This window comes from Triplophysa rosa, linkage group LG23, assembly GCF_024868665.1.
Source record: "Triplophysa rosa linkage group LG23, Trosa_1v2, whole genome shotgun sequence".
NCBI lineage: Eukaryota > Metazoa > Chordata > Actinopteri > Cypriniformes > Nemacheilidae > Triplophysa > Triplophysa rosa.
In genome coordinates, this window is record NC_079912.1 from 9,695,304 (window position 1) to 9,719,095 (window position 23,792).

At 37.8% G+C, this 23,792-nt stretch overlaps 1 protein-coding gene across 1 annotated transcript in view; it reads left to right on the forward strand.

The window, feature by feature from the left end:
* Positions 1-23,792, forward strand: part of gli3 (GLI family zinc finger 3) — a 119,217-nt gene that overhangs the window by 42,571 nt on the left and 52,854 nt on the right. The window contains exon 4 of the mRNA XM_057322795.1: positions 14,150-14,255. Coding sequence (XP_057178778.1) covers positions 14,150-14,255 — 106 coding nt within the window. The remainder of the gene's footprint in view (positions 1-14,149; positions 14,256-23,792) is intronic.

Here is a 23,792-nt window from a genome sequence, read left to right on the forward strand (position 1 = left end):
GAAAATAATTTTGAAATGGTTTCTTAATTTATTTATTTATCAATATAATATAAAAAACAAATATAAAATAAAAAACAATAAAAAACTTCTCCTTATCAAAGAGCAATAGAATGTTTCTCTGTTAAAATGATAAGTGCAGGAGAAGTCTAAAGGTATGAATGGTTTTGATACACCACTGCAAATGTCCCGCAAATGTTTTGCTTCCTTCCCAGCCTCCTCCTTACGATGAGTCAAGCCGGTAATACTACGTTTGACTCAGACGCTCTGTGCCCACTGCATAAGTGCATAAACGACAGGCGTGTTTAGCATAAAGAGCGCACAGGATAAATAGCCTTCTTTGTGAGAATTAGTCCAAGCATTAGCGTTAGCCGTCATTCCTGAGCCTTATCCTCTTTTCTCACACAAACACCGGATAAGAGTTTCACATCCCGCTTAAAACCGAACTAATGCACAGTGTGGATAAGACTGTGGGATTGAAGGACGGATTAATGAAGAGAAGAGCACTAAATGTGTGGATGTGTGAAAAGCGGCTAACGCTGTGACATCTGTTTATATTGTCCGCTGATTAGCAGGTCATCGGGCTCCGCCAACAGTGGGCCACTTGCTAACGTTGCACTTCTTATCTCTCCTGGGGAGCGTAAGATCCTCCTGCTCTTCGGCCTGTTGTCTAAGTGTTTTTATTTTCTTAAACAGATGTGCTGGTTAACAATAAGAGCCTTGTCCCATTAAGGGAATTAAAGCATGCTGAATTGAATGTTTCCTTTTTGTTTGAATCCTAAGAGAGAATATTTTGAGCAAGGGACGCCATCTTAGCCATCCTGCTAGGCTCAGATGCTGTCAAATCTTGGACGTTAACGTAATTGTACTAGCACCACTAAGCCATATCCTTTCCTCAGCTGAACAATAGCTTTATTCACGTTTTTGAGTAGAGTCCTGGATGTCCTTACAGTCTTAAAGCGTTTGTGGTTTTTCACAAACACTTTTCAAATATCTAGAGAGTTTAGCTCTTTGAAGCCCTTTATCCTTGACATTCAAGATCACTAGTGTCATTACTGCAAAGAGGGTCGACTTTTAAGCCTACTTAGTGTTGGTCTACAACTTCTCGGTGTGAAATGTTGTCCCCACTCAAAACCAAGCTGGCTTCCACCTTCGGCGTGGAGCTACAGTTTCAGGCCTCTGTGTTCTTGCTTGGATAAGGATCTGCCCAGTCTCCTGAAGCCTATAATCCTCTATCAAACCCTCATTGATGCCTCACACCAGTGTCCAGACAAACCCACACGAGGAGAGACTGATGATATCCCACCAAACAGACACATCCAAACCTGTGTCACCGCTTGCCTTCTGTTTGATCAGCTCTGCATTGGTGCGCACCATATCAGAAGATATTCCCACTTCAGTGCCCTTGGCAGAGTATAGCAAGCCACCGCTGACCAAAGAAAGGACGTGTCGGGAAGGGTCTTTTTGAGACGCTGAAAAGGGCTGAGCTTGACAGTGATATATTGGTTGGGTAGTGCTGGTTGTTGCACCCCGCGTCACCCCCTACCCACCAAAATCAAACTTCAACTGAGCACTGAACTGAAAGAGTCAGCTGTCAAAAATGAGAACATGAGCAGCGCGGAAAGACGTATTGGTGTATGATGAAGTCAAAGTATGAAGGTCTTGGTAGTGTACGATGATATTACAATTTCAGATTTTCACAGATTTTCACAAACACTGTAATTGTTTTTGCTAACGACTCGCACACTGAATGAAAAAGTGAGAGTTTGTAACAATTTCATTTTTTAAGGCAAATTTTAAGTGCTGATGCTGAATTATTTACTATATTATCGTTTGTGTAGTATTAACACAATAATCATGTTTTTTTTATCACGTTGTTTTTTTACGATAGCGGTGTCTTGTAACACTGCTAATATAAAGTAAACAAAATGTATAAAGTTGGGTATAAAATATACATTGAATGCACTGTAAAATACAAGCATCTGCTAAATGCATAAATATAAATGTGTTTGACAAAAACTTTAGACATTAATATAGACTTAAATGTCAACGTGGTGGCTGTTGGCCAAGTGAAACACTTGGTCACTTGCCAAAAACTTCGCAAGCGCAGAATGAAGTTGAAAAGTGTTCAAATTTACCCCATGCATAATTACAACTCTATATCTACATACAGTATATATGTGTATCTACTGTAGACACAATTAATATGATTTTAATCATTTTAATGGTACCTACATTTTTGGGTGACCGGAAACTAAGGCAACGCAGTCAAAAAAGCAAAGAGCCTGTCTCACTTCATTTTTGTATTTCAAAAGTTTTGTGAAGTTTTTCTGAGTTACTGTAGCTTCTTGTGTATGCATAAAAACACAATGATGCCTCCAAATAAAGATACGAAGCTTAAAGAGGCTCCCACTGACCACTTCAAGGGCATGTCTGGTCTTCATGATCGTTTCCATATTGGATTTATGAAAGAGGGGCCCAGCCAGAGCTCATGGGGGTCAGGATGCCGAGAGCGGTCTTTGGGCACTAGTAAGAAATCTCCTCCACTTCTTTCATCCTGACCCTTTTGTCACGAAAAGGAATCTTTCACTGTTATTAGCTCTCTAGGTCTATAGTACATCTCTGATAATAGCATGATCCTCCTCGAAGCTTATTGAAGGAGCCTTGCCGTGTATGGCTGTACCATCACATTCCTGCGTTGTTTTAGCTCCCTCTTTTCTTTTTGTTTTGCCTGAAGCATTCAGTGGAGAGTGAAAATGTTCTTTAACGCCATGTCGTAACGGACTAATGGACTTCGGTTGCTTTCCTATCTGTATAAGAAACTCTTTTTTTGCCAGAGTGATCACATTGCATAAACCAACCAAACTGCATTTCAAAAAGCTTTTGGTTACAATTCTTACTTTTAAATGACGAAGACAACGGTCAGTAACTTCACTAGCCACTGTAAAACTTTTGGTTTGAAAATGTAAGCGATAACAGAGGTCTGACATTGGACGGATTTCAATGGATTTCTGAGTAGACTACTACTGTGCAAATCTATATCACATCACTGATACTCAAACACGCTGCTGTTGTCTATCAAAGAACCTCAGTGGGCATTACACTCACACCGGGCCTGTGCAAGTGTAAATGTACTACAAAACAAGCATATGGTCAACAAATTTAAAGAAGTACACACAATTTTTTTAATTAAATTCACTTAAATGCTTATTATAGTATTTGATTTCAGATTTATTTTAAGTTTTATTGTTGTTTTGAATTTGCTTGAATTTGATTTTTGTTTAATTTTTAGCAGTTTTGTTTCAGTAGTTCTGTTTGCTTTCATCATTTTGTTTATTTTTTATATGTTTAATTTAGTTCTATTTTAATTTTAGTATACTTTTCATTTGTTTAATTACGACTTATTGGTAAACACACTTAAATAAAGACATTTAATTAAATTTGACATTTTGGATTAATTTGTTATTCTAATTTTCGTTTAGGTTCTTCAAAATAATATTTAGTTATATTTTATTTGTTTTCAATTAACATAAATGTTTATATAGTGTCACGACTGGCGTGAAAGAACCCAATAGCAGGCAGGCGGTGGTGAAGGGGTTAACAAGGATTTTATTAAACACAAACAAGAAACACCCACGATGGGGAAAACTATAACAAAACACGAACTATGAATTAAGGAACAAAAAGGAGGAATACAAAACAAAACACTTCCCACGTGGGGGCAAAAGACTAACAAAATAAACTCGACACAACGTCTTAAAAACACGGAGGAGAAAAATAAGGCAGGACACCAAACTCACAGATGACGAACAAGGCAAGGAATAGGATCTCGGACAAGAACACGGGAGCACGAGCACAACCACGGTACAAGAACACACAGTACACGCAATACACGAGCACAGGACAAAGAAACACGAGGGCATTTATAGGAGAGACAAACGAAGGATAACGAGCGAGGGCAGGTGTGGATCATAAGACACAAGAGGAAAGCAATACATGAAACGAGAGGGGTGGGGCCAATGACGAGACACTGGAGAGAACGCATATTATTGTCCTTCTCTCCACACATAACCAAAGACTTTGTCATGGCTCTGCTACCGGACCAAGAAAAACATGACTAGAAGAAGCAGAGCCATGACATATAGTTTTCGTTTTAAAATACAATAACCGTATTTACAGGTCTAGTTTATGAAATTTAGCGCCATCTAACGGTGAGGTCGCGAATTGCAACCAACGGCTCACTCCAACCCTCCCCCTCCCTTTCGAAGCGCTACAGTGGCTGACAAAGCACTAAGATGTCGTTCCATTTTCGCTTCTTTGGAAAGGGGGATAACGCGCTCTGTAGAGCAGTTTGTTCGTTTAGGGCTACTGTAGAAACAACAACAAGAAACAAGGGGACCCGCAGTGTATGTAGATAGAAATTCTAAGGTAATAAATATAACGCTTCATTATGGAAGGCCTTTATACACCTCTGAAGACATAGTTATGCCTATTGCATGTCTGTCAGTAGATCCTCCAAAACCTTACACAGTACCTTTATTGTACTTTGATATTTTGACTAATACATTTAATTAGATATAATATATTACTGCACCTTTCACAGTTGTGTTTAGTTTATTTTTATTTTATTGTGTGTCTTGTTTTGCATCATATGTGCTTATGCTGTCTTTATATCATAACCATTACAAGACGTCATGCAGATACAGGCAACACAATTCACTAGAAAGACTGAGGTGGAGAGGAGCACCGGTGGGGAGTTGTAGCTAAGCACAAACATAAAAGAAGAGAAGCTGAAGGAGGTCAGGCTCATCACAGGCTTAGCATTGCCTTCAAAGATGACTGGGACAGGTGGCAGCTCCAGACAATCTCACTCTGCAGAGACGCATCCTCTCTGAAGGAGATAAGGGGCCGCTTCGTCCATCCCCCCTCTTCCTCCACGTTCCCCCGCCTCCCCTCACTCTCCGCACCTTTCCTGCTCGGCGCTCTGTGCTGGAAGCTCTTTGATGTGCGTGAAGCGGGATGAGGCCGACTGGATCTGGGTTCACCGTGGAGGTCTCTGAGGTGCCCGCTACTCTGCGCTCTCATTAAGGCAGTGGGGCCGGGTTAATCAGCTTTAAAGTTTACACACATAAGCTTTTGTCTGCAAGCCCCGGCCAGCCACCCCTGGGCACCACCTGCTTGATATAGAGGTGACGAGGGAGAGAGAGAGGCAGAGAGTGAGAGAGACAGTGTGCCGGCATTGATGTTCTGTCCCTCACTGTTTCACATGGGGGCTCGAGTCAAGGGTTCTCAACCTTTTTGGTCCATGAGTCATTTTTTCCTATGGACCCCTATGCGAGAGCTTTACATTTTTTAGGATGTCAATGATGTTAAAAGACATGCTGAAGATTAAGACTTAGGTTATACGCTTGCTGTTTAGTTGATTGTTTCATTATTATTACCCTAATACATTTCACGGTTCTTGCAGCATCCCAGGCTACAAGAGTCACCGATTTACTGTAAGTTTTGTCATGTTAAATAATTTGAAAAGCTCAAATATTCAATCTTGAGACCCCTGGGACCCTTAATTTCCAAATTAGATAAATTAGTTCAAATTAAAAATAGATGTATATGTAATATATAGGTCTATAACAATATAAAATATATATCATTAGTAGACTACAGTTCATAGAGAACCTGTGTCCGATTTCTTAGTTTTCTGACTTCTGTTTCTCTGTTGTCTTCTTCTACCGTCCTTTTTCTGCTAAGGCCTGGTCTCTTGACGGGACCCGTATCGCTCACAGGATGAGGATATGTCAGGGATTATTTGGGAAGTATTTGTTTAGGTGGGACATAATAAATGAATTACAACTCCTGCTTGGTTTTGGGCCATAACTCTCATAGCGCAAAGAGAGATGAGAGGGCCGCGCTGAGGGACGGAGAGAAGTACAGAACGTGGATGTGTAAACAAAGCAGAACAAATGACAAATGTGAAAAATGAAAAGGCAGGAAGTCGTGCCAATATATCTCCTCTCGGAGCAGTTCACCAAATCACAGATCATCAGCCGGTGAAACAGAAGCTAATTGAATCCATTGTATATTTAGAACTCGAGGCAGAAATTGAAGGATTTCAGAGAAGTGAGAAACGGAGAGTTTTAGAGTCTGAGTGAGATAAATGGAGTTGGTTAGGTGAAGGTCTTAATGTGCCCTGAGGTGATGACCTCATCATGATTACACTGATACACAGTGATACACACTGTCCACGTCTCTCTCCTGACTGCTGCTCTCTTGTTAAAAACAGGCACAGGGGATTACTGCCGTATCTGTCCTCCTTAATTTATCCCGCTGTGGGATGTTCAGAAATCAATACAATAAATCTTTTCTGTGATTGGCTCCATATTTGATAAAGCAGCAATTAGACCACGTTTCCCACATCTGACATTGTGCCAGTGTGTGGAAGAAAGAATAATGAACTTCCACTTTGTCTGCCGTATACACACATATACATAGTGTTTTTCTACATAGTTCCTACATTAATACAGGGAGAATAACGTACAAATATTGTGGTAACCTTCATTTTAAATTCTTCATTTTAAGATTTAGGGAGTGTTTACGTAACACAGATGGACAAACCCAACAGTTGGGTTAAATTAAAATAACTAGGGATGTAACGATTCACTCAGCTCACGATGCGATGCGATTCACGATTCTGATCTCACGATGCGATTTATTCACAATTTATTTTTACAAAATGAGTTGAAACAAATTAAAAATGAACAACTTCCCTTGCATTATTTTTTAAATGCTTCACGTTTCTATGTATAATAAAATTATCTTTTATTTTAAATAACAAAACTAAACTGCAATTTTATGACAAATTAATAATAGAAAAAGTCTCTTTAAAATAAACAAACTAATACTGTCTGTGCTTTTCTTGGATTTTTTTGCATTTAAGAAATATCAGCATGTCCACGTTTAGGTTTGCAGTGAACATGGCGGCCCCTGCTGTTCAAAAAATGTATTGCGATCAGTTCACACCTCAACCGATTTGAATCGTCACACATTATAATCGATTTCCAACCAGCTCACGGTGAATCGTTACATCCCTAAAAATAACCCAACATTTTTTAGAATGTACCCTTACCCTTTCACTTCACTTCACTTTCATTTCACTTTCACTTCACTTCACTAAAGTCACCATGCAATCCAACAGGAAAATTCTAAGTGTTTTACACAGTGTTGCAGTGATTATCATAAATGATTTATCCGTGCACACCATTCTATTTTTAAATTAATTTGCACTTGTAATCTTTAATCAAAAACGTTAAGCTCCTCTCCCCCTCTCAACAACAACTCTTCACCACATGACTTCAGCAACAAAAAAGAGGTAGGACTATACTGAATGTCCAATGGCCAGGCATTTTTAGCCCTCCCCTGCAGGCCCAACATACAACAAACCGTAACTGTAATTAAATTACAGAAAAAATAAGAGTAATCCCTTACTTTACTTTTTCAAGGGGAAAGTAATTAAATTACAGTAACTAATTACTTAGTAACTAGTTACACCCAACACTGCTGCTGAGTCACAAATCTCATTTATACAAAGCATTAAGCATTCACTTAATGCAAAATATGCTAAATAAACCACCGGGAGACTGCATTTATTAGATATTATTTACTAGAATAATCTTGCTTGTTAAACACCATGCACTGTGCTGTGTTTTACCTTTTTTTGTGTGTTTTTCTTATTTTCTCCTGTAAAGCTGATTTGGAACATTGCACATTGTGAAAAGCACTATATAAATAAAATTGAATAAAATTGAATTGAATTGAATTGAATCTAGTAATTTTCATTCCTACTATAGAAAGTCAAAGGGCACCATATTTAGGGTGAACTATTCCTTTAAAACTAAAACTTGCTAAAATAGTTTACATTAAAAAATAGGATACATATAGTTCTTAACCTTGACTTACTGATCTCTTCTGTTAAACATTCTCACACAAGCCTAAGTGCTGAATTGCAATGTAAGCAAGCAGAATGTGTTAGTATTAACAGAGTGATGAAGCGCAGATAGAGGCGGAAATCCACAGTCCAACTCACAACACTCACTTTACCAACCAAAATATTTATCCATCCGTGATCCGCATCCGTCCCTCCTCCCTCCCATATCTCTCCGCTTTGTTTCTCATGCCTGGACTCCACCACCTCAATTCCAGGCCCATTCAGCGCCATCGGATAATTCATACAGCTGTAATTAGCCCATTACAGTCACACCAATCGGGAACTATAATTAACAGAATGCACAAAAGTCAACAGCAACTCCCGCAGAGCAGCGCGTGTGTGTTTACACGCACGCACAGCTGGAACCCGCAGACCGATGCTGCCAATATTCGGCGTCCTCAAGGTACGCTTCTCATCGCGGCCTTATCAACCGCTTACAAGCGCGCACAGGTGCGCATGAGTGTGTGCGCGTGTTTGGTTGCCTGCGAGACTGTGTTGTTTCTGGCTCGCGCGCCAACGCACACACATGCAAAGTACTCGCATTCTTATCGACACTTACGACTCACGCACACACGCGGTTAATGCGCGTTGGCCCCTCAGTCGTCAGCTTTCTGCAGGCGAGCGTGTTTGAGCAGTGAGATCATGAGAAAATGAAGCATCTTAATGAAATCTGGCAAGGGTGCACAGAGGCACACACACATTCACACAATAGAGTACCACAAAACTGTCATATGTTCCACATTACTGATTCACAAAAATCATCCATTTCTCATCTTTAACTTAACTACCTTACATAAACTGATATTTTAAAGACCTTTGAAGATGTTACACAGTTGATCTATGAAAGTTTCCGCATCTCTCCGCTTTATGACTTTTTAAGTGGCGGAGGATAAAAAGCCTTTATTGTTCTCACAATCCGATCTGTTGCTTACAATACAATTACCTCTCGAACGGGGACATAACACACAACATTAGGCCAATTCCCCAAAGAGCGAGCATAATGAAACTTTACAAAAGAGGGAGGGGAAAGAGGAGAAAAAGTAAGTCCTCATAAAACGATTACGGGAGTGATTTTAGTAAATGCTTCAGGCCGTATCATCCTCCTAAAATAATAAGCTGTAATTGTGATCACATTGGCTCTCTTTGCTGTAGAACGAGTGTTTGTGTTCCATCACTAACTAATGAGTCCGGTCAAAGTTTGCCTTTAATCAGCCCTTTCATTAAAACCGTTTATAATCACGTCTTAATGAATGCGCCGTGAAATAATGGCAGCAAAAAATCGCCCTCTGCATTATGCATGATGACAAAAAGGGATAGTTCAAAAGCGCGGCGTCAGACCGGTTGGACCAAAATTTATGGAGTGCTTTTGAAAAAGTTAGTAAAATGAGAAACTTTAGGAAAGGGCGATGCTTGGTTTGGGTTTTAAAGTTCTGTTCAGTGAATGCATTAAGCTAGGAGCAATTTTGTTGCCCTTTGATGAAGTACTTCCTGTGAAACACTGTAGTGGTGTAAAAAAGATTAGAAGTTACTTCTCTGCCAAATGATTATTCTGTTTTGCTTTGGCTATAAGCCATGTATCTATAGCATTTACATTACACAAATGCATTTGGCAGATGCTTTTATCCAAAGCGACCTGCTGTGAATTTGGGGTCAGTCCATGCATTGCCTTGCTGTTTTATCTCGGAAGAATTTCTAATTAAAGAGTTAAAAACTCACATTGTCAAAAATGTGCTGGTTATCTAGTATGTCTTCTGCCGTATTATAAATCTATTTTACATACGTTACTTATAATTGCTTTGATAAAACAAGATGATATCTTCGATCACTTTCTTTGTCAATTAAATCTTGATTTAAAGGAGCAACGTGGAGATTTTAGCGGCATCTAGCGGTGAGGTTGCGAATTGCAACCAATGGCTCACTCCCTCCTCCTTTTTGAAGCACTACGGTGGCTGACACAGGACTAAGATGTTGTCACATTTTTGCTTCTTTGCTGAAGGAGATTATGTATTTACGAAACATGCTGTGTAGAGCAGATTGTCTGTTTAGGGATACTGTAGAAACAACATGGCGAATTCCATGTAAGGGGATTTGTGGTGTATGTAGATAGAAATAGCTCATTCTAATTTAATAAAAACATAATGCTTCATTATGTAAGGTCTTTATACACCTCTGAAGACATATTATATTGCATTTCTGCCAATAGATCCTCAAAAAATGGGACCTTTAAGAAATTTTAGATAGTTAGATAGACACAAAAATGCTTATCTGTGAGTTTCTTGTGACCCTTCATGTTGTGTTTTGAAATGAAGTGACAGAGCGGAAGAAAAAGATGACTGCACACTTCATTTAGATACATCAATGTAAACAACAGAGTGAGAGTCAAACAAACATCTGTGTTCATAAAGAAAGTTGTGGGGGAAGAGCGGATATGCAATAGCAAGAGTCAAACCAAAGATGCACATGGTAAAAGAAATAAAGAAAGAATCAGTGTAGAAATGTGGTGAGGTTGAGGAAGTACTGGAAGAAGAGGTTGATGAAGGAGCAGAAGAGGAGAAGAGTGTACTGAGAAAAGACAACGTGGGAGAAGAGTACAAGAGAGCACTGACAGAGAGCAGAACAGCCCGGGAATGAAGGATAGATGCTGTAGTAGATTTAGGGATGTTAAACATCTGAGGAGCAAAAGAGAGACTGGTGAGGGATGAAGTGAACACTGAGCGATAGAAGACAGGAGTAGAAGACAAATGCTGAGAAGTGATGATGAAAGAGAAGTTTCAGTTTTTACATCATCTCTCTGGTAGATGTCAGTGTTTGGTCCTGTTTTGTAGTTTGTGTTTTTTGCTAACTGATAATTTGATTCAGTTGGACAGTGGAAGCAAAAAGTATTTGCACACTTAAAAATGCGCTGAATAACAAAATATAAAATCAAGTGAAGTCTGCAAGTAACTTGTATCATTTAAATATAACTGGGTGTGAAACCATTATTTTATAATACAATGAAGGCTACTTGGCTTGATATCGTGTTGCCCAAAGTAACGACAAGTCTAGTTAAACATCCAAATGCAGTAAAAGAAATGTTTTATTCTAAGATTTAGAGATTTACACACACAATGAATTTTCTAGGCTGCAGCAACCCGTGAATTAATACACTACAGCTTTCCAGTGTATCGATGTGTGTTTTTTCGGTAACACTTTAGAATAATGGTCCGTTGTTAACAAGTAACTATGTAGTAATAAGTAATGAAGTAATAAGTAGTACTACATTAATAGTTTGTATGCTCACTCTTGTCATAAATGAATAAATTACTACTCCTACATAATTTATTTTTGTAAAACACTGGTCAAATATGTATTCTAGAGTCTTAGACCTTTCCAATGATATATAGTTTGTTATAATTAGATTAGATTTTACTTGTGAAATATTAAAGTAAACCTACACAGCAAAATCGCCAGTGTTAAAAAGGGTCAAATGAACACTCACAGTGTATATATAATCCACACTTAAAGAGTAACCAACTTGTTTACAATCCAATGGGCGTTACAAACAAGTTAGCCAAAGGCTAGCTAACAAGCAAAGCGGTGCATTTAATAACGTTTAATGTCATGTAAACTCGACTGTTGTCGCACATATTTGCTTATAGGCTACATTGTTGGTTTCATGGATGAATTTGTTGATACGAACCTCCAAAAGCATCCACCAGTTTATCCGTGTGAAAAAACGTCTAATCCATCTGACTCGGATGCTTGTTTGACTTCATGCGGCGACGGTGATTTTCCACAAAGAACTTATTTGAGCCTTCTGGAAAAGACACATTTTATGAACATGTTATAAAAACCTTCTCAACATGTTTCTGTTGTGATTATTAGTAATTAATCGGTAATTCCTTATAATTAGTCAAAGTTCATTAGTGAATGAGGATCAGTGAGGATATTTTTATTTAGTAATTATCGAATACGTAATAAGGATCTACCAGTGTCCTAAATTTGCTATTAGTTACTGATTAGTTAATCTTTCTTCCATATTAGTTAATTGTCTTATGTTCAGTGTTAATGTAGTACTACTTATTACTTCATTACTTATTACTGCATAGTTACTTGATAACAAAGGGCCATTATTCTAAAGTGTTACCGTTTTTTTACCCACTGTTATTTTAGTTCAAGGACAAACCTCAAAACACATTCGGGTCCTATGTCAAATTCTTTCCCCCTCTCTGGACGTTTTGATGTTATCAAGTGTGATTTTCTCAAGGACTTGCATTGGAATAAGAGCTGTGGTACTTGCAGTTTCACCAATTAGGTTTGTGAGTGGTGTCACATGGTGTATGAAACGCTAACGGCCTCTAATGTGAGGTGAGGAATGAGGTAAAGCAGGGCTGAACAAATGCGAGGAGCTCGCAGCGTGCTGGCGTTAGTGCTGCGCTTGGCAGCGTTTCTACACAGGATTGAGCCCAGATGTTGGGCATTGGTCCCCGGGCACGGCCCTTAAACACCTTGGCACACGGACGGCAGATGTTTACAAGCTAAAAACACATCCGCCTCGACATGTTACGATGCCAGAGCTCACTTCATCTCTTCCCTCGTGTTCTTCTCTCACAAAAGTTAATCTATTCTACTCTTGGATATAAACACAATGCTATGGAACACATACACAGCAAAATCGCCAGTGTTAAAAAAGGTCAAATTAACACTCACAGTGTTTATATAATCCACACTTTGAGAGTGTGGAGTATATATACACTGTGCGTGTTAATTTGACATTTTTTAACACAGGCGATTTTACTGTGTACTTCATAATCTTCATAATAGTACTTCACAAAAAAATCTGTTTTACCTCATTTTCCACCCCATCAAAGACACTTAAGCTATTAATAAAATGGGATGAACTTGCTACTATATCTTTAAAGCTTCTATAATGACCTGTAATAATATGTCTAATGTTAGCTGTACCAGAGTTATCACAGTTTTCAGTTTTATTGTAGTTTTATTAAGATTAATAAATATTCATGTTTTGAATTAGCTTTAATTTATATATATTATCAAAAAATTATCAAATTAATTTTTTTGCGATTCCTGCTTTTGTCTTTTTGTTATTTTTTATATTGCTATATAAGTTAGATTTATTTTATTTTAGTTTTTATTAAGGTTCAGTTTTTGCAAAGGTAAACACAAGTTTTTCATTATGAAGTAATATTTAGACTGATATTTCGTTTTATTTCAATAAACAGAAATGTTTAAATATTTTGAGTTTTAGTAAGTTTAGTAGTTTTAGTAAGTAAGAGCCTTTCGTCTCTCAAGTCCTAAAATTCATTTTCCTGGACCAGATTAAGCATTTACATCTTGTCATTTAACATGCGCTTTTATCCAAAGCGACTTACAAATGAGAAGAACAAATACAGCAATTACATTTTGACTCCAAAAACATTCAAATCAAAACAAAAAAGATGTTTTAAAGATGTTTTTTGACATGCAAAGATGTTTAAGAATGATTATGCTGTTTCATGCCCCTCTATCAGATCTAAATATAGGCTGTGTTTGGGATCTGATTTTATCCCAGTGTTTTTAAATGTTTTATCTGTGGATTTTATGAAGTCCTCCCACTTCTCTATGAGGGTTGTGACGAATCCCTTTTTGTACCCGTGAAGCTTGTTAAAATGGAGCGGGGCACAAATTCCAGCACTGAATATGTAAACACAAGCACATGTGGGATATATTGTACAGAATATCTTCTCACAAAAGGTTGTCATTGGAGATTAGCCTTGAGCATGTGTGAGTGTTGACTGGTTTATGACTATCTTTGGTTAGGGATGTGATTTTACTGATGCTGCATTTTGCTTGAACAAAATCTGTGAGCATTTCCATACAAAAACATACAGTTTTTTGTATCCAAAGTCATTACCATATACTGTATAAAAATACATGCACACTAAAAAAAGTATGCACATGACAAAAAAGGCATGCATACTCCTACAATGGAAAACACCAAGTGCAAGAAAATGCTCACTTGAAAATGGCAGATAAATGTTTTGGTCATGTGACCTTTCTCAATCCGTGTATGTCTTGGAACCATATCCAAACATTTGTTTAAAATTTTCATCACACTAAACAAAAAGAATTAGATGTCAAAAAATTAATATTGTTTATTGTTTCTTTACATGCTTTCATTTCTTTTTACAGCTCCACCTCAGTTCTTCCCTGCTTTTCATCATCCGGTACCAATCGACGACAGACACACACAAGGCCGGTACATTTATGAACCCTCACCGGTACCTCAACTACACGTGTGAGTAAACATATGCATTTACACAACTCTCTATCACTGTTGTCAGTGTATCTGATGCATTAATGCATCAGTATCAGTCTTGATTCACATTAAATGCATCACAAGAGTTTCTTCAAACCCTGAAATGGCCTTGATTCAGACGTCAATCATTACTTTATGACGTGATAACATTTTTTTCCTTCTGCGTAAGATCAACGATTCTTGTCTAGGCAGATGTGTCACGGAAAGGGGAGGTTGCGTCTGGTCTGATGGTATTACAGTAGTGAGCCGTACGAGGTGTGTTAGTGCTGTTCATGGTGCGTAATCCATATATCTCCACGGTGATCTCTGACGCTGGGTGTCAGAGATCAAAGGCTGTCAAGAGACACGCTAATGAGCGTGTCAGGCGCAGAGAGAGACACGGCAGCCTGTTAGCGCGTGATTTCTCTAAAAATGCTCATCAGGCCTGTCAGAAGAGATGTAACCAACTCGACACTAACTACAGCTGTTCTGCAAGCTGTCACATGTAGCGCAACATCGCCCCACCCCAACCCCAAGCTAGGAAACTGTTTGTTGCTAATGTGCGCCCGTAAGAGTTCGCTTCAGACCGAGGATTTGTGAAGAACAATAATTTGCTTTGTTAAGATGAGAGAGATAAGGATCACAGAGCTGATTTTCCAAAATACTGACTGTTTCCAAACAGGTTTCCTTAGTGGTGGTGCTTTTATGATCATGATGAATTCGGTTTTTTACAATGACCTAAATTGCTTCTTCAGTTCATAACATACGTTATACTGTATAAGACGTGAGTAGCTTCTGTCCTGAGAGGCAGGTAATAATTTTGCGTGTTTAACTGGGTAAAGTGTGTGCGTGTGTTCTCTGACAGACTCTGTCAGGTCAGCATTCATGAATAAGCTCCTCTATACTGAGGGATTCCCTCAGCTTTGAGTGATCTCAACCTCACATCTTTGCTTCTGTAAGCAGAACCTCTGACTACCTTTTTAATGCTTTTCTTTCATTTCTTTTTCTTAATGTTGTTTTGTTGCTTTCCTATTCTGCATTACCATACCATACTACTAATACTGTGTTCTCTTTTTATATTACAGTCTTGTTTTTAATGCATTTCTTTCATCAGTCTCTGTTCTCTCTCTCCTCTTCTTGCTCAGTCACGACTCGGGAACCCGTCGTAACTCTATAGCGGGACAAATTGAACGGGGCAGCTACTTGGTCCGTATTACGTTTCGTATTCTTCATCATTACATCCTCTGCCTCCCCCTCCTCCGGAGTCATATCTCTCTTTCGCGTTACCGCTAAAGAATAATGAATTTTTATGTCATCTCCGCGCTCTAACCCGCACGCTAAAGAGAGGCGAGGAAAGGGGGAGAGAGGCCCGCGCAGCCGGCTTGATTGATGTCCGGTGTCAACATAAACAAAATGGCAAATATAATTTAGCATTTAGCTTATGCTGAGATAATGGGGCAACATGAGACTCAAACAAGACTCAAACAAACATCTGCCACAGTTTATCATCCAGCGGCGAGAACGGCGCACGGGTTTGTGCGGGAAAGAGAGGATGAAAGAGGCAAATTAAATTAGAGGTGCTGCGCCTGTATTCACAGTACGTGCTTGACTTGAGTGGACAGACGCATCCTTATGTACATACATAGGAGACCTTGAGATTTAATTTGAGTGTGTGAATATGACAAACAGCGATAACAGTGTTCGGTTTCATTAATATAGTTTAGTCATTTAAAAAGACAGCAAGGTGATAATTCTTACATTATCTGCAATGTAGTGTTTCTTGCGTTTAGACAGCAGATCGGATGCATTTCAGCTATTGAGGGAAGTCTGATGCTGCGTTCACACCAAACGCAAATTAAGCGATTTGCGCAAGTAAATTAAATACAAAGTCAATACCAAGACGCGAATAGACGCAAAAAAAAAATTCAACTCGAGCGAGAAATGTTTAATTAAGGAAAAGACATTTGGTGTAACTTTTAACCAAGGTTTGTGTTGTCCTTTTTATTTATTTAACACAAAATCAACTCAAAATAACTCAAATGTTATTATAAAAACGCAGTGTTAAAATTCCATAACACAAAAATGTGTTATTATTTAACACATCCTTTTTGAGAGTATTGTATTTGCCAGGCAATAAATCTTGAAACATGTATCTTCCAGCAAAATAAATATTTTCCATTGCACGTTGTGCCATACAATGACCTTTAGCTATGACCAGAGCGGTTGAAACACAGAGTTACGACACTGGCATAGACGTCCGTTGGAAGAATGTAATGCGGATTTCCAAACACTGCACTGAAGCCCATTCATTTCAATGTCTCCCAAACGCATTTGCTGTAAAGTTGGTGAAATAACGGCATGTTTATACATTTTAACGAGTTGGCGGACATATCTTATATTCATATTACTCCCCAGACAAAATTCTGCTATAAACGTAGTCAACGTATATTTAATGTACACAATATGCTAATATATTTAGCAAAATTTATTCAAATATAGTTGTTGTCTGTCCCACTAAAATTCATTCAAATCGGTTGACAGCAGGGATTTGTGTGGAACTATTGAGCGCTCCATGAACCACATCGGCGAGATCGAGTGTCGTAACTATTTTTTAACGGCTCTGGCTATGACGATTATATTATTAAAGCATGACCTCTCATCATATTGTTTAAAATGGCCATTTTTAGGTTAAAAATAAACAAAAATGAGTTATTGAGCAAGTATATGAAAAATCTCTTTTCAAAATGATCTGCTTACCTTACCATACCCTGATTTACAGCGGTAAGCTTAAAATAATGATTTTTAAATCTTGTTTTTATGTCAGATTTTCCCCAAAAATGTGAGTTTGACATCATTTGACTTCACAAAGATAAAGATAAAGTAACCTACTGTGTGTGATTGAAAGGGTTAAGGTTGCTGTAAAGGATAAACAAATTTAACCAGGTTTAAGTAAAAAGGTTTTCGTGCTGTCATGTCATGTCAAAATGGCCAACTTCGAAATTCTGGATTAGTTGACGTTTATCCATCAATTCATTGTATTGATCACCATTGACAGCCGAGAGCCTGCAAAAGCTGTAAGGGTGGGCAAAATTGTATTTCACTCTTGCAAAATCAAAATGTGTCAGATGTCTTCTAGCAATGCAGCAGCTTTTTTGACATTTTAAAATGCTATGTTCCTCACACAATCGAGTCAGGACAGACAAAGCTATCAAGATTTACGTGTTGACAGGTGCACACTTACAATCTATACAGTAGCTGCCCCCCGGACTTCCATTGTAAGTGTATATCTGTCAACACGCTTTTTGTTTGTTTTTACAAACCGAGTCGAAATTAGCCTCTGTAGTAACCAGCAGCATGCCACAGATGTTTTCAGTAGAACCTGATTTATTAACCCAGAATATTCATTATAGTAACATTACATAGTGTCACCAAACACGCTTTTCTGTTTTTACCTAAAGGGAACTTCTCAGTGTTGTAACACACAATGAGACCGGCGTGTAAAGGTGTGTGTTCAGATGAGTGTATCTATGCATGTATGACTGGGGGAAGTGACAGAGACGTGGGAGTGGAGGTTAAGAAAGAAAAATGAAATTGTTTAAGACAAGTTCTCCTTGGTGAACAGAATTAATCGTTATTAACACTTTTAAATAAATGCGTAAGAACAGGCGAGATATTATTGCCGTACTTTCCCATGCAGCTCCTCATTACAGCTGGTAATTACAGTAGCTTTTACCTCGCGGCAGTGCCATCAATCTACACTGCCTTTCTCGAGACGGCATCTATGACAAAAAAAAAACAAAAAGAAAAACCGAGTGGTAATGACCATCTCATTTCCCTCGACCGATGCTGATTTGTCGGTCGGCGAGGCAGAGTTAGCCGGTCCTGTCCTATTATTTGGGAAAGCTTTAATTGAAACATGTTTATTTATTGCCCCCTCTGCTCTGAGTGGAAGCTGCTAGCGTAGCGTAGCATAGTGCACTAAACGACACTAATGGCCTTGATATGAGGGGACGGAATTAAATTAAAAGCTCATAAAATGAAATATGCTTCATATTAGCAGTTTGACACTTAATTTGCCTCCGAATGAGCAGAGGAAATCACAAATTAACTGTCCTTTGTGTTTTGCTCCCCCTCTCCCGCGGCACTCTTATTAGGCCATGGGAAAGCGCAATTACTGCACAGGATAATCGTACGGGTTATGAATTCATACGGGACAGGGCATCGGTGTGGTATTCAATATTAAAGGGGGGTGTGGGGGGGCAAACAGGGTTGAATTTGTGGCTGTTCAGTTTATTTGGCTTGCACAGGAAGTTACACACTCATACAGGAAGTTAAGCGTTGTGTTGAAGAATAGCCGGTGTGAATCAACAAAAGTCTTACCTCAGGAATGAATTTATGAATGAATCTGTGTTGACATAAGTTAAACAATTTTTTAATGCATTATTATAGTGGAAAATCAAACAGGAAGTGATAAAATGAGGGTATGTTTGGGAAAATGAACCTAGATTTTGGACAAATTTCACTTTATAATACTAAAGGGAAATGTTAAATGATAAGTATCAACTTTGTATTAGATATGTTTCCTAGAATTGTTTAGGAGAAATAAAAATAAGAACAAATGAGATTTGTGAATTGTTCAAATACAGTGAATTTGGAGGTGTAAAATTAATGTAGATTGTATAGTTAACAATAATCAGAATTTTGATAAATTTGATGAAAAATATTTAAATTCATTTTGAAATCTTTTTACTTTTTTTAGCAGAAACATCTAAAACAGAGGAGACTTTAACAAGTTTTACTGTGATCTCCTTTATCGCACTGATATTTAGGAGAAATAACTAAATGCTATAACTAAATAATGACTAAAGTGTATAAAATAAACATACTTTGATAGACCACTTCGGAAGAAGTAAACAACGCTGGTACAGCGATGGTCCAGAAGAACGTCCTGTTCAAAATAAAACCAACAGAAAATTTGGAAGCAAATCAAAATGTTCAAGGAATTATCTATGAATAAAATAAAATAAATAAACTTCAGTGCTTCTGGGCCAGTGTTTATGTCTTACAAAGTCTCACAGTCACTTTACATGACCATCTAAACCTTTCACTTTCCCTGAACTGGGAACAGCGTATTTTTATTAAGCTCAGTTTAAACTGATGCTTAAACAAATAATACTAAAGAGACACTCTCCACAGGGCATCTGTTTGTGAGTGTGTCTTGCTGTCTTGCTCATTATGTTTGCAGCTTAATAGTAAGGGTTCTCTCGCTGCCTCTGTGTCTCTTTTCAGTAGTTCAGTGTTATTTCCTCAGCCAAATAAAAGACACTCACACACACAAAGCCAAAGTGACAGGATCCGGTCTCCTCGGTGACTGCTTTGGACAAACAGAGGCATTCTCCACAAGTCAATTGCCCAACGCCAGAGTTTACTCAAGAGTTGGAATCCCTTGTGCACACTACTGGACACACTTCTTCTCTCATACTTAATGGACTCGCAAGCTTGGCTCACTTGTGAAGCTGTTTACTAGATTCCTGTGAGAAGAGAAAAGGCTTAGGACAGAAATGCATATGTTTGATTATCAGGTTGGCCTATCAGGTTCAAGTGCAGTATGACATCAGCGGGTCTGCACTTTGTGTTCTCCATCAGCGGTAGCTTAATGACTGAATTGAGCTTAATGTCAAACCATTAGCAGAAATTACAAGCACCTTTAATGCTGATTTGCAATTACTAATTGAGGTCAAATTAATAGGTTCAGTGGTTCCAACCCTTAAGGTAGCCATTGAGGTTTAGATGGGTATATTTTTGTGTCTGTTGTTAAATGTGAAATAATCTCTTGGATAATAACTGTGTGGTGGCATTACACGGGCAACCAGAGTTCACATTTTTTTCACTTTGTGTTTAGATTGTGTCGTCATCAGTGTTGGGTAAGTTACTCTCAAAAAGAAATTAATTACTAGTTACTAATTACATATTCAAAAGTGTAATTAGATTACTGTACAAATTACTCTCTCCAAAAAGTATTTAATTACTTATTACTAATTACTTTCTATATCCTACATCAACCTTGGTTGGTTAAGTGATTCAAGGATAGGCATGAAAGGGCTCTTTTCATTCATTCAAATAAATAATATTAAACTACATAAAGTACTCTTATTAACTGACCAAAGTATTACAAATGTGAGAATTATACATTAAAGCACAGATTTTAAAGTTAGACTTTGCATTTTGATGTCAATTCCACTATTGCACACACATATAATACACAAAGTATTTAGTTTAATTACATCAAAAGTAACTGTAATTAAATTACAGAAAAAATAAGAGTAATCCCTTACTTTACTTTTTCAAGGGAAAAGTAATTAAATTACAGTAACTAATTACTTAGTAACTAGTTACACCCAACACTGGTCGTCATAATGTATATAATTCATCTTAAAGTTAGAATTTGTATTGTTTCGTCATTATTTCATCTGCTGTCTACTTTAAAGTGCAATCTTTATGTATAGACCTACATAATATTTACTTTCTCTCATTCTTTACCTCCGCTTCAACTGTGGTAACCCAGATTTTCTGGCTTGCTCAAAGGCTTTGTATGTTTGTTTCTTCAGTCTTTGTGCTATCAAAGTACTGCAAGTTAAGCAAAATAAACAAAATTAGATGACCATTTGTGGTGTTGATAGCGATAATATTGCTGTGCATCTCAAGCCCATTTTAGAAAGCAAAACCAAGCATAAAATTTCAGGGCATGTGTGCGTGCACTGTTTGTGTGTGTGTGTACGAGACTGAAAGACTTGAATTGTGTTATTTACATAAACTGTTGTCCGGGCGCCCAATCTGCACACGGAGTGGCGACGCTGTGTTTAGCATAAAGAACAGTGTCTTATCTCAACAGCTCCCTGCAGATGCAAACATGTGCACTCTTTATACAATCTCTCTCTCTCTCTCTCTCTCTCTCTCTCTCTCTCTCTCTCTCTCTCTCTCTGTGTATTTTCGAATAGACACTCACAGGATTGTCGCTTGAAGTCACAGGGCCCTGATGCATTTAGTGTGACCCCTTACACAGAGCCTGAGACAAAGCCTGAGATATGACCATACCAATAATACATATTTTGTTAGTAATATAGAAAATATTGCACGAGAAGTCATTGGTATCTGTTTTGTTTTTTGAAGCAGGATATATAAATAATATTATTTGTTTAAAATTATACAATATTTTTAGATTCTAGGTGAATGGCAGGGCATGCATGCTGGTTGTCAGTAGCGCATGTGATCTTTTTCGTTTTTCATCGTTTCGATTTTTTACGGCATTTAATATTCTCTGGGTGCAGTTTGTTTGACTAAATGAAATTTTTTATATAAATAATAAACATAATAGTTAATGGGACAGAAAATATTGCAGGCAGTTATTTCTGATAAATCGGGTAAGCCAAGAAATAAGAATCCAGTACAATTGCATGATTCTGATATTGAAATATTCCATAATCTTAAATACATTTTGAGTAGCTATGATGTCATAATTGCAATTCTAATTCCCCAGGATGAAGTCTGTAGGACAATACCCCTCATGCCTTTCCCATCCAGATTTGGGAGCTTAGCTCTCTCTCTCTCTCTCTCTCTCTCTCTCTCTCCCTCTCTCTCTCTCTCTCTCTCTCTCTCTCTCTCTCTCTCTCTCTCTCTCTCTCTCTCTCTCTCTCGCTGCAGTGAGAGGACAGGCGGTCAGGTGGCGGCTGGCCTCATGATTAATGATGTTTATACTTGACAGAAAGCTCCTTTATTTATCTGCATTGCTTCCTCGCAGATATCATCAGTCACCTGAATGAAAAATATTCACTCATACCAATTTTGCAGTATAATTGAGTGGAGTCACTTTCTTCTGTCGTCTTTTACCTCCTTTTACTGTCTCCCCCCAATTTTTCTCTCTCTCTTTTCTTCCACTATCTGACCGTCTTATCATCGCCCTAGTAATTTTCACACTGCGTCTTATGATATGGAGAGGCTGGCTTTAGCCGTATTTGACATTAAGCCTCTTCAATTTTCACGAGAGAAGAAAAAAGAGAGGGCGAGAGAGGGAAAAATGCAAAGAAAGTTGCATGCCACTTTGTGGAGACGCTTAAGAATGGGCAAAATATCTCCCTCTTTTTTCTCAAGCAATTTCAGGATTTGGAAAGAAGTTAGATAAATTCCTTAGGAGAAATGGGAGCAGACTGAGGTAATATCTTTCTTCGCTGCTTGGTAATACATTGGTTTCATCACTTAAACGCATGACCAACCCTTTTTTGGGGCTTTGAGGCAGTATAAGGAAGGCGGGTATTATGGGACTATCCAAGCATACTTACAAGAACAGATGAGAAAAAGGAAAAGAGGAGTTTGAAGGCCTTTAGTCTTATTTGATTTAGTCACGTTCTTATTTTGTGTGAATAGAAAAGGGTAAAAGAATGTATTTATTTTCACACACAAATAACACGTGATTGTGACAATTTTAAGCAACTAAATATGAATTGTTATTTTCTCATGAAGGTGTGTTTAATCTGTTTTATTTAACAAAGTTCCACATAATAATTTAAACTAATATACAGTATCTTAAGTATTATTATTTTTACAGTTTTTTAATTATTGGGTACATATTTTTGATAATATAAAAAACTTTATAGTATTTGTCTGTGTGAAATCATATTCAGTACAAATAAATGCTGGATTTAATCATTGTTATTAAAAATTATATATGTATATTTACTGATGGAAGTCATGGATAACATGGCATAATTTATTAGGACTAATAGTCACAATTAGATTTATTGTTATTTGTATAGTTATATTTAATATTACAGAAAAGTGATATACTGTAAGAAGATAAGTATATGTGTTTTTTCAGTTGTTAAAAACTCATTTATTTTGCAGTAACAATTGCAGTATAAATGTTTAGCGGGTAGGTCATTTGAATGGAAAAAAGAGCAGATAGAAATCAGCATCTTGAATTGACAGGTTTAATCCATGTAATCAAATTCAGGCGGTTTAGGGAGGGCGACTGTCAGTCATTCAGTGTCATTCAAGGGGCCACGTCCTCTTTTAATTGGACTTGAAAAGACACGCCCCTCTGTCATGCACTCTTTCACTCACACAACACACTGTCAAGCTACAGTTTTCTCAATCCAGTTTCTTCTGATGAAAATAGGAAGCAGGCATATGTTTTAAAAATAACAACCGGTTACTATTAAAAGTGATTTTTCTTTCTTTTTTAGAAATTTAGAATTAGAAATTGCACCTTTCCATAAATCTTTTGTCATATAGCAAATATAGATGAAGAGCTACATTTGCTGTGATCAAACTGATGGCACTCCAGTGCACAGTTTTTCATTAGTGGATAAGTTAATGTGGAGGAGTCTGTACTGTAGTGTCGTGTCAGGCCCCTGAGGAAGAGAGCGCAGTAGAAATGTGCAGTTTCCATAAAGGACACCATTGCCGTGGTCTCTTGCTCAGGGGGGCAGTTACAGCATTCAACCAGCTTTACAGAACACAGCTATAAATCCTACCTGCTCT